At 45.7% G+C, this 11081-nt stretch overlaps 1 protein-coding gene across 14 annotated transcripts in view; it reads left to right on the forward strand.

The window, feature by feature from the left end:
• Positions 1–11081, forward strand: part of ttll5 (tubulin tyrosine ligase-like family, member 5) — a 93310-nt gene that overhangs the window by 40190 nt on the left and 42039 nt on the right. For 11 of the 14 annotated variants that reach the window (XR_009791427.1, XM_061794720.1, XM_061794722.1 and 8 more), the window contains one exon: positions 734–918. Coding sequence is in view for 13 of the 14 variants with exons in the window: in XM_061794720.1 (XP_061650704.1) it covers positions 734–918 (185 nt within the window). In the remaining variant the exon portion in view is untranslated. Of the gene's footprint in view, positions 1–733; positions 919–4954; positions 5038–11081 lie in introns of all 14 variants that reach the window. The other 3 variants (XM_061794718.1, XM_061794719.1, XM_061794725.1) reach the window with 1 other exon arrangement.

An 11081-nucleotide genomic window follows, 5' to 3' on the forward strand; every position in this document is an offset into this window, starting at 1 on the left:
TTTGAACGACTGTACTGTGCAGCTGGATGACCATCAGCGTGTAAAGAAAACAGCATACCGGTCGGTAGACATGACATTTTTGCAACACTTACCCTAGCACTGTAAAGATGGATTGAATGAAGTACATCCCTAAAATATTATGTCAGGAATCACTTTTATCCTCTTCCACCTAAGTCTTTGAAGTACTCCTTTAAAGCAAACAAATAATGTGAAGAATTTGCTTTTTAGTGGGGCCAATTGCAATAAAAAAAAAGACAATCTTGTTCTCACTCAGTATGGCATGACATTTTCAGCCGTAACATCAGTGGCATCATTCATTATAATGAGCTTACCAAACAAAAAGATTACTCCACCCTGGAGTTCCTCCTTGGTTGACTCGCAGAACATTTCGTGTCAATGTTCCCTGCAGATAGCAGTAGTTGTAGTGGCTACCGTTACATTACTTTGTATTTCTTCCTATTTGACACTGCATACACAGGAAATGAAAGACACTTTCTTGGAAATAGCTGTGAGTAAAATTGAATTTAGCTTTCAACTATTGCCCAGGGTCTCCAGCTTTGTGTACGTACAGACCGAAAGAAAACGATGCCTGAGAAAATGTGACGCATAGAAAAGCTCGGGTCATGAATTTAAATGAAGAGTTTTAGTGTAAAGGTTCGCTCGGATACTCTCTTCCTGCACGTGGTGTACAAAATGGAGGGCACGTGTCGAATTTAAACTTCTTCTCCCATAGGATCAACATTCAGATGAAACAAGCACTCCCCATGCTGCTGAGGTTCCCACAAAATCTTCCAGCCTTCCTGGACCACCCCATCGCAGTCACATCCGGACCCGTGATAGTCCCGTTCTCTCCCCAAAGCCACCCAGCGAGGCCCGAGAGGGCCCGATCAGGAAACCAGCAACAACGCGCTTCGTCAAGTAAGAGCTGCCCTTTAACCGCATTCACTACTGATTCTTAATGTCGTCGTGGCGTGAGAATGTATGGCCTTGTGGAGTTCAAAAGGACAAGGCTAATTCTAATGAGAGTTCCAACATGTGTGCTGTAGTCCACGTCCTTTGGCTGCAGGGTGGATCTGCCTCTTCAGTACACAACCCCTCCACACAGGCCCGATCCCTGCCTGAACCGTAAACACAACGTGGTTCAGTGGAAGGGCCCGGGCTCTGAGCGCCATTTAAATCCTGTTTAGTTTGGAGATAAGCTGAAGAGTACAGAAGGGAAAATTCAAGGAAAAGAATGAAACAGTGCTTAACATCCAGCTAGTTCGCCCACTCACTTTATGACTTTATTACTACCGAATCTGGCCAAATTACACAACAAAGACAAACCTCTGTGATCAGAGACTACTATTATTTGAATGCTTGTTGCAGGTGCGAGGGCTTAATCACACTCACAAAGTCGGTCCTGGAAGGGTTTCAGCAGTGCCCACTGCGGACTACAATATATTTCTCCATGTTTACAAACGATGTGGATGTTAGAAGGGCTGCTGAAAGCCTGAAAGGGGAGTGTTAATATCGTGGATACGGGCCCGGAAGCGCTCTCTTTGCTGATGTGTTTCATTCATACACCTTACTCGGGCTGCGCAAACCTGTTTGCGGGCTGGCCAGCTAAGAGTTAAACGGGCAGGGGTGCAGCTCAGGGGTTGTAGTGAAGGTTAGTGCAGCCGGCTAGGTGCCGTGTTTGCTCCTGTGTGTGTGTGTGTGTGTGTGTGTCTCTTCCTGGCAGTTGCTGTGTTTACCCACTGCTTGTGGAATTCCAGAGAACCTTCCTCTCCCCAAAGCCAACCCCCCCCCCCCCCCCCCCCCCCCCCTCTCTCCCCCTTCCCCAACACTCTCCTCCGTCCTGCATTTTTGTGGTCGACCAGTGTGACAGGGCAGAGTGTGGGAAAAACGGAAGCTTCAGGACCCAAAAAGCAGTGATGGAAACAATGAAATGAAAGAAGAAAGAGAATGGAAACGAGTGACAGAAAATTCAACTCTGTCCAATGGAATGGAGATGATTGTTTGCAGAGAATGGTGGGATAATAAGTTGCTTCCCTTCTAGTGCTCATTTTAGGGGCAAGCCTATCCTTCTGTTATCTGATATTCATCCCAGTGTATGCCTAAGCCTGTCTGACTTACAATTGAATCACTGTGCTTGTGTTTATTCATAAAGTTCAAGGTTATCCACCTTCTTCTCACCGGCTGTTGAACGGCACACTGTACCATACAAACGTGCCACTGATCAGTGTGACGCTGGCTCGTTTCATGTTTATCAGAGGAATGTTTCAGTTGTAGGCTTGTTTTCACAGATGTGTGGTCATATGTGGCAATAAAGAAAAGAAATGTACGGCAAGTCCTAAAAAAGGCTAACCATAATGACAAGTTTAAAAATGTTTGACACGTACAGGATAAATCGATAGAAAATGGATGAATGGTGAAAGAAACCGAAAGCCTATTGATTCTTGTTGAGAAACGTGAACACAACCTGTCAAACAGCTGAGAAAATCCACTCGTATGTGTTGTAGGTGTACTGCTATATGTTTTTGTTCAAAGGGACTTACTTACTTTACTTACTCATTTAACATAGCCCATTTAGAGAGGGAACTAGATAGGCTTGAATGAATTGCCGTCTCTACTGGTTGCAGAAAAATCCACCATTATTCCACTGCGTCAAGATGTCACAACTCATTTTCCTCTTGGAGTTCTCAAGGGTCGTTCCAGTGTGTCATGTTTACAAATCATTCCCATGATTTGTAAGGCTCATTTTTTTTATGCCGGATGCCCTTTTTAATGCAATTCACCCATTTACCCAGGCTTGAGACCGGCACTGTGGCTATCCAGTGACTGGGTGTAAGGACACAGACCAGGAACCAAACCCAAGGCAGCAACGTTTACCACTACATCACTAATGCCCTCGCTTGTAGCGACAATTAACCATCAAAAACCCGTCTCCTCCAAAGATCCAGCTGAGCATTGACACTGAAATGAAGAAGCGGCAAGGAGTCAGGCTCTTTTTTTGTGCTGCCGACTTTCTGCCTCCGCCAACATGTGGCACACGCGTGTGTGGCAGACGTGCCTCAAGTTGGTAAGACTTGGGGTGGAGCTGGGCTTCTCTGGCCTATCGACATACCGCAGCTGCCAACCCGAGGCGCTGCCAGGTCTCACGGCGAGATGACTAAAGTGAAGGCTTTGAAAGTAGCAATTTGTAACACAAATAAATGGACCTGTTTGGTATTTTGTTTGCACGCCTTGGCGGTTCGCAGTTGTAACTACGGAAACCGCTGGCTGTCGCGCGGCATTACTAATAGGGTGACAATTACAGGAGTGCCATTAATGTCAGCCTTGCTGCCGCTTTCACTCACTATTAATCAGCCACAAGGGTAGTTATTTGCACAGGATACTATACACATGCTGGTGCTGCCAAAAGCGTGTTTATGGTTAAACTCGATCCCCTTTGGTCAGTTTGAATAACATCACGACAGGCAAGCTACCTGTGTGCACAACAAGGTGTACACATGGTCACACTCTCCAAGTTGAAGCCACATGCTGCAGTGTTTATAGCCGCCCGGCTCTCAAAATGACCGAATGAGAGACTGTTGACAAAGAAAGTGATGTGAAAAGCCCAGAGGTCAGGTTTTCTTCTCCCCTCCCCATATGAAAGGAGTTGCTTCCTGTCAAAGTATGCCACGCTTAAAGTGGGCCAATTCTATTTGTGGTTGTGTAATGGCATGAAAGAACAACTGTGCAGCCCCTTACAAGGAGGCAGTGTGTACCCTCATTACCTGGTTAATGCTCTTCTGGCAGGCGGCTGCTGTGGGGCGAGAGGTTAATACCAGCTAAGCTTTATTTATTATCCCCCACCCATACCTCAAACAAAAAAAATACTTAACAGACTGAATGTATACTGCTCCTGCTCCACGCCTCGCTGGCTTTTCCAATGATTGACTGCATTTGCTATTTGATTTTGTGAAAAAAGCCTTTGTTTTGTGTCATGTCTGCAGTCTGCAGGCATCTTTATGAAACACTTTGATATAAATGTACCATGTAAAAGCTCACATATTCACTATTCACACTCTTAAGACAGACGTCTGTGTGTATTTGTCCGCTTATACAGCCTTATGCCACAGCTTCGGCCATTAATACAAAGTTAACCCCATTTAGCTTTGATAGATACTTACAAACGTAAGTATTTAATTTAAAAGTCCTAGTTTGCAATTTTATTCCACTTCCACTTACCTTGCCCACTACATTTGCATGTCAAGATGATCAGAATGTTAAAATCATTACCCAAGCTATTTCTGATCAGACACATTGTGCCTGATCATATGACTAAGCAAGGTTATTGGTGTGATATTGGAAAATACACTTCTATCCTATTCAATCCTGAGAAAAACAACTTTTATGGCATTTACTATTTAAGTAAAAAAAAAAAAAGATGGCACAAACTACTTCTTGTTAAAAGTCAGCTGTCCCTTATAGTTTATCTTCCACTCTATTACTGGCAGTAACTAAAATATTAGACATCTCTCATTATGATGACAACACTGCAAAGTATCCACTCACCTATCCATTTTCTATTCTGCTTATCCTGTTGGCGAGTTACCCACTGCAAACTCCAATCATATTAAAAAAAAACATTGCTAAATGAATACCCCACTGACAGCATCCATCAAAACTGAGTGTCATCTTTGTAAATTCAGTATATTGGATCTAGCTCTTGAATTGTGCGGTCATAATGCTGTGCTGTGGCCATTGAGTGACAAACCATAAACACATCACTACATACACGTAGGTGCCGTCATCATCAGGAATGGAATTTATATGTCTGACTGTACAAACAAAACAACTGCTTTACATTTGCTGACTGACTCAGCAGACATCACTTACAGCGTCACACGTGTTCATAAAGTAACATGGACAAAGTATTAGGCTCCTCAGTCAAATCCAGTTTATTTTCTGTCTGCCCTCTATATAGGCAGCCGTCCACTCAGAGGTCAGCCTATGGAAGCGTGACCAGCGGGCAGCATTTGGTCTACGAAGCCTTCTGTGCTAAGACAGGTGGGTCTTATGCTGCAGTTCACCACGTGCATTGAAAGTTCTGGTGCCAGTAGGAATGACCAGAGCCAGGACACGGAGGACTGATAAGCACCACGGGATATTTGTACCTAGGTGTTGCTCTCCCCGTGCTGTGCAAAGGCAGTTAGATAGATTAGAATGACTTAGCAGAGGTGATGTCATCGCTGAAGGATGAATAAGAGGCTGAACAATGATGGCATCTTGAAACAGAGAGGACATTCCCATCTGTTGGACAATTCTCCCCAGTTCCACTTACTCTCCGTTTGCCAAAAGCTTGTTCACTTGCACCGAGAGAATCAAAAATCCAGCTCTGGGTTTATTGTGGCCAATGCGCTGCACTTGTGGGTTTCTGCGCTCACGTGTGTCCCGTCATCTTTCAGGACCTGAGCCGGTCTTTCCATCATGAGCCGGCAGCCCGGCGAAGTGTTGAGGTTATTGCAGCACCGGTGATATTAAGCAGTTTTCACCGATGCGCCGCACATCTGTTTGTCTGATCACGAGTCTTTTTTCCATCGCAGCATTAGCATTAGCAAATCATACCATTCATCACTTCATTTGAGTGTCACAGTCAAGCCCAAGCAGAGATCAGCCCGCGTTCGTCCAAACTGAGCTGTCGGAAAAATACGCTAGCTCTGCACCTCGCACAAAATATAAAAGTGTGTGTGTGTATGTGACTGTGTGTGTGTGAAGCAGAACATTTCTTTTCGTTTCTTCTGAAAGTATGAAGGCTGGCCGAGGTTAACAAACATCTTAGAAACTCATCAATTACTGTAACTGGATCCGTTGGGAGCAGCTTCTGCATTTCACAATGCATTTTTTCCAGCGTGTTGGGCACAGGGGGCAGGGGGAGATCCTGCACTTATAAGCTTAAACAAAGACAGTGAAAGCCTTTGACCTTTCACAAGCACTTTGCACTCTGCAAGCGAATGTTTTACCGTCCATCCATCCATTTTCTGTACCGCTTTAGCCTCACAAGGGTCGCGGGCATGCTGGAGCCTATCCCAGCTATCTTCGGGCGAGCGGCGTCCGAAATGGACGGGGCGCCTTATGTGTGCAGCGAGTTCCAAAATCTATAAATGTTGTTGTGTGATGAGCGCTCCGCTTGACTGACTGGGAGCATTTCCTGCCGACGTGGCTGAGGACAGCATGCGGCCGTTAAAGGGGGAAGGGTGCGCGTGAAGGAGGACGCTAAAGGCACGCCCCCAGTAGGCATATTGCGCCGGTATGTGCATTGTGCAAAACAACATTGGTTTGGCTAAGGACCCTCGAAAATAGCACCTACGAAGAGAATAGAATAGAATCACCTTTTATTGTCATGAACATGCATGGATGCACACGAAATTAGTTCTCTGCATTTAACCCATCACAGTGAACACATACAGAAGTTAGTGGAACACACTGGAGCAGGGGGCAGCTGAAGCGCCCGGGGAGCATTTCGGGGTATCAGTGTCTTGCTCAAGGACACCACAGCCGTGAGTCGGGGAGATGTTGGCGGATGGTCCAGTCTTGAACCTAGGTCCCCCACGGTGGCAGGCGATGAGTTTAACCATTGAGACACGCTTACGAAGCACAGTTTAAACTGCAAGCTATCAGTTACGCGGAGGAACATGGGAATCAAGCAGCTGCGAGAGAATTCAAGATCAATGAATCCATGGTTCGCAAGTGGAGGAAGCAGGAAAAGGAGCTTCGCCAAGTCAAGAAGACGAAGCTGAGTTTCCGCGGAAACAATGAGAGGTGGCCCGAGTTGGAAGACCAACTCGAGCAATGGATTAATGAGCAAAAAACAGCCGGGAGAAGCGTCTCTACAGTCACCATTCGACTGAGGGCAATAACTCAGAGCTTGCCATCATTCCGGGAAGCTTGACGAAGGAACTCCAACCGCTGGACATCAGTGTAAACTGGGCGTTCAAAGTGAAGTTGCGAGCGGCGTGGGAGCGATGGATGACAATTGGCGAACACAGCTTTGCTAAGACTAGGAAGCAGCGCTGGGCGAGTTACGCCACAATTTGTGAGTGGAGTGTGAATGCTTGGGTCAACGTGTCTGCTTGCACTGTAGTTCGAACTCTCGTAAAAGCCGACATCATTGCTGAGGAGCCGCACGGCAACGAGACTGACTCCGACAATGACGAGCGAGAGGGAACCTGGCTTGTTTGATGGAGAACTTGCCCAGCTGTTCATTTCGGATACAGAACATGAGGACTTTGATGGATTTGTGGATGAGGATTGATACAAAAAATAACGTGAGTACATTGTTAAATACTTCAATAGAGTACAACCGAACTCAGTTTCGCTCCCGCTGCCTTTTTAAAAACATTGTTTTAGCGTGCATGCATGCTACCGTATGTTTTAAGCTAGCGTATGTTTTACCATGCCTGCGCCCAATAATACGGTGCGCCTTATGTATGTGTTAAATACAGAAATAGACCCCGTAACTGAGACTACACCTTTTAATACCTTATGGTCATGAAAATACGGTATAAACAAACAACCATTCGCACACACATTCACACCTAAGGGCAATTTAGAGCCTTCAATCAACCTACCATGCATGTTTTTGGGATGTGGGAGGAAACCAGAGTACCCGGAGAAAATCCACACAGGCACGGGGAGAACATGCAAACTCTACACAGGGGGGGGGGGGCCAGGATTTGAACCAAGGTCCTCAGAACTATGAGGTAGCTGTGCTAACCAGTCGCCAACCGTGCCGCCCAACGTTTTACCATTCTTTTGAATTAAACATGTACAGTGCTCAACCTAAATGAGTGCAGGCCAACAAATTTCATTGAAGTTTCCTTTTCAGAACCAATATTTTTGAATGAAAATGACATTTGTTAATGCGCACACGAACATTTTTTTTCTAACAAATTCATTTATTGTTGAAAATGAATTATTTCATCATCATTCATCTATTTGATTTAAAAAAATGCACCAGATGTGCAAGGTTTCTGGCCTGTATGCCAATGCTCTGCAGTCCATAAAAATACCAAATACCAGTTTCCTAATAGCCATTTTATTCAGCTTTCCAGTAATAAATAGATGCTCTTGTTTTTTTAAATACTGTACATACAGTTTATCGTAAACAGCTTTTCATCTGTAGTTGGGCACTTACTTACTGTACTTTACGTTGAGCATCCTTCAACAGTTGATCAGCTCTTAAGTTCCACTACTGCCAGTAGAGATCTTGACCTTTGGCTGCATTGTTTTGAGAAGTTTACCACTGTCGTCAACCCCACGAGGAGCCTCACATGCCAGTCGGACCTCTACTGGAATCTTCCCTCACGCGGCTGTTAGGTGTCAGGCTGACCGGCTATCAGCTGGTGGCCAACACTTACGGCTCTTCTGCTAACATAGCGCTTAATAAGGAGCAGGGCGGTGTCTTAGGGTGTTACGTATAGAGCACAAAAATATGTGAATCAGTGCAAATAGGTGAGTTGAACAGTAAAAGACTTCAGTTAGGTTTGACATACAATTTTGTGAGCAGGTGAGTTCGCCAATGATTGCAAATCGGCAGCTTTTCACTGTACACATTAAATGATCCAGCCTGCTTGGACCCGTTTCTTCACTTCCTTACCACACTCTCCATTGCTCTGGACTGTTGACCCCAAGTATTTGAAGTCCTCCACCCTCGCGATCTCTTCTCCCTGTAGCCTCACTCTTCCCTCTTCACACCTATCATTCATGCACATATATTCTGTCTTACTTCAGCAAATCTTTATTCTTCTCCTTTCCAGTGCATGCCTCCATCTTTCTACCTGTTCCTCCACCTGCTCCCTCCTTTCACTGCAGATCACAATGTCATCTGCGAACATCATGGCCCGAGGGGATTCCAGTCTAACCTTATCTGTTAGCCTATCCATCACCACCGCAAACAGGAATGGGCTCAGGGCTGATGCAGTCCCACCTCCTCCTTAAACTCCTCTGTCATACCTACAGCACACCTCACCACTGTTCTGCTGCCTTCCTAACATACTTCTCTGCCACTCCAGACATCCGCATGCAGTACCACAGTTCCTCTCTGGGTAATCTGTCATAGGCTTTCTCTGGAGCTACAAAGACACAATGTAGCTCCTTCTGACCTTCTCTGCCCTTCTCCATCAACCAACCTCAAAGCAAATAATGCATCTGTGATTACACTTTCTAGGGATGAAACCACACTGTTGCTTGCAAATACTCACATCTGTCCGGAGTCTAGCCTCCACTACTCTTTCCCATAACTTCATTGTGTGGCTCATCGACTTTATTCCTCTATAGTTCCCACAGCCCTGCACATCACCTTTGTTGTTAACAAAGGTGATGAACAAGCTGGACAAAAACTCCCCAGCCACCTCTCCTAGATGCTCCCATACCTCCACAGGAATGTCGTCAGGACCAACTGGTTTTCTGTTTTTCATCCTCTTTAGTGGCTTTCTAACTTCCCCCTTACTAATCATTGCTACTTCCTGGTCCACCACACTTGCCTCTTCTACTCTTCTTTCTCTCTCATTTTCCTCATTCCTCAACTTCTAAAAGTATTCTTTCCATCTATCCAGCACACTACTGGCACCAGTCAACACATTTGCATCTCTATCCTTAATCACCCTAACCTGCTGCTCATCCTTCCCATCTCTATCCCTCTGTCTGGCCAACCTGTATAGATCTTTTTATCCTTCTTTAGTGTCCAACCTTGCTTACATGTCATCATATGCCTCTTGTTTGGGCTTTGCCACCTCTACCTTCGCCCTATGTCGCATCTCGTGTATTCTTGTCTCCTCTCCTCAGTCCTCTCAGTGCCCCACTTCTTCTTAGCTAATCTCTTTCCTTTTATGATTTCCTGTACTTCTCCCCTTTCCTACCAGAAGACACACAACTCTCCTGCCTGTCTCTCTGATCACCTTGGCTGTAGTGGTCCAGTCTTGTGGAAGCTCCTCTTGTCCACGAGAGCCTGTCTCACCTCTTCTCGAAAAGCCACACAACACTCTTCGTTTCTCAGCTTCCACCACATGGTTCTCTGCTCTGCCTAAGTCTTATTAATCTTCCGCCCCACCACCATGCCATTCTTGACGCAACCCTCCGCGTTTATCCGGGCTTGGGAACGGCCTACAGTTTGCACTGGATTGTGCCTCCCATAGGGCGGAATTACGACGACTACTACTACAACTAATTAATAATTCATATTTTTTTGCATAAATCAGGTTCACGATTATTTTTTATTTGACTTCACTTTGTGCTATAAAAAGTATTCAAATGAGCTGTTACCAACCCAATATGCATCGATACAACGTCTGAAGAGCTGCATCCTTTCTTTTTGTAAGCCTGAAACTCTTGCTTTGGAGACATAGTGAGTTATGAGTTATTCAGTAACAGAAACAAAGCGTGCAGGTCAAGTGTGTCCATGGATTGACGATGAAAGTGGAGCGCAACAGAGACCCAGTGTGGTGTTGGGGAGGAGGGAGGCAGGGTGTTATTAGAAGGGCCGCAGCCTTTGTGGATCTCTGTGCCTGCCCAGTTTACCTTAGCAGTGAGATGACTGCCCCGCACTGATTGACTGTGACAGCGACTGCAAATGGAGAGCATTCTCTGTGATCAGCTGTCAGTGGCCATTAATCACACTTTCCCTTTATCTCTCTCTCTCTGGTAAAGTCTCCTAATCTCATCCTCTCTTTGCTCATACAACGCTCCTTTTGTGCACCTTCTTTTGCCCGTCTCTTGTCAATTGTTGTGACATGAAAGCAAAGGCGCCTTTTTTTGTGGAGGTGCGATCAAAGCGAACAATCCCAGGGGGAATATAACTCGCATGTGTTTTGCAGGCCGCCTCTTGGCCCGCATCTCCGGTTTCTCAAGCCTCCGCAGCCGTTGACTGAGAAAAGATTTATTGCCTTCAGTCTGAGGAGGAAATGAGTGAGTGTCGGATCGTGTCAGGGCGAGGACTCTTTATCAGAATCAGGCAGACGAAGCACGTTGTCGGCTGCCATCGCCTCATTCAGGTGCAAGCAAAGCAATGGGTGGAAGCCATGTTGACCTAAAATACAGTTCAGTTCTTTTCGCCC

Source organism: Phyllopteryx taeniolatus, chromosome 13 (assembly GCF_024500385.1).
Source record: "Phyllopteryx taeniolatus isolate TA_2022b chromosome 13, UOR_Ptae_1.2, whole genome shotgun sequence".
NCBI classification, from domain to species: Eukaryota; Metazoa; Chordata; class Actinopteri; order Syngnathiformes; family Syngnathidae; genus Phyllopteryx; species Phyllopteryx taeniolatus.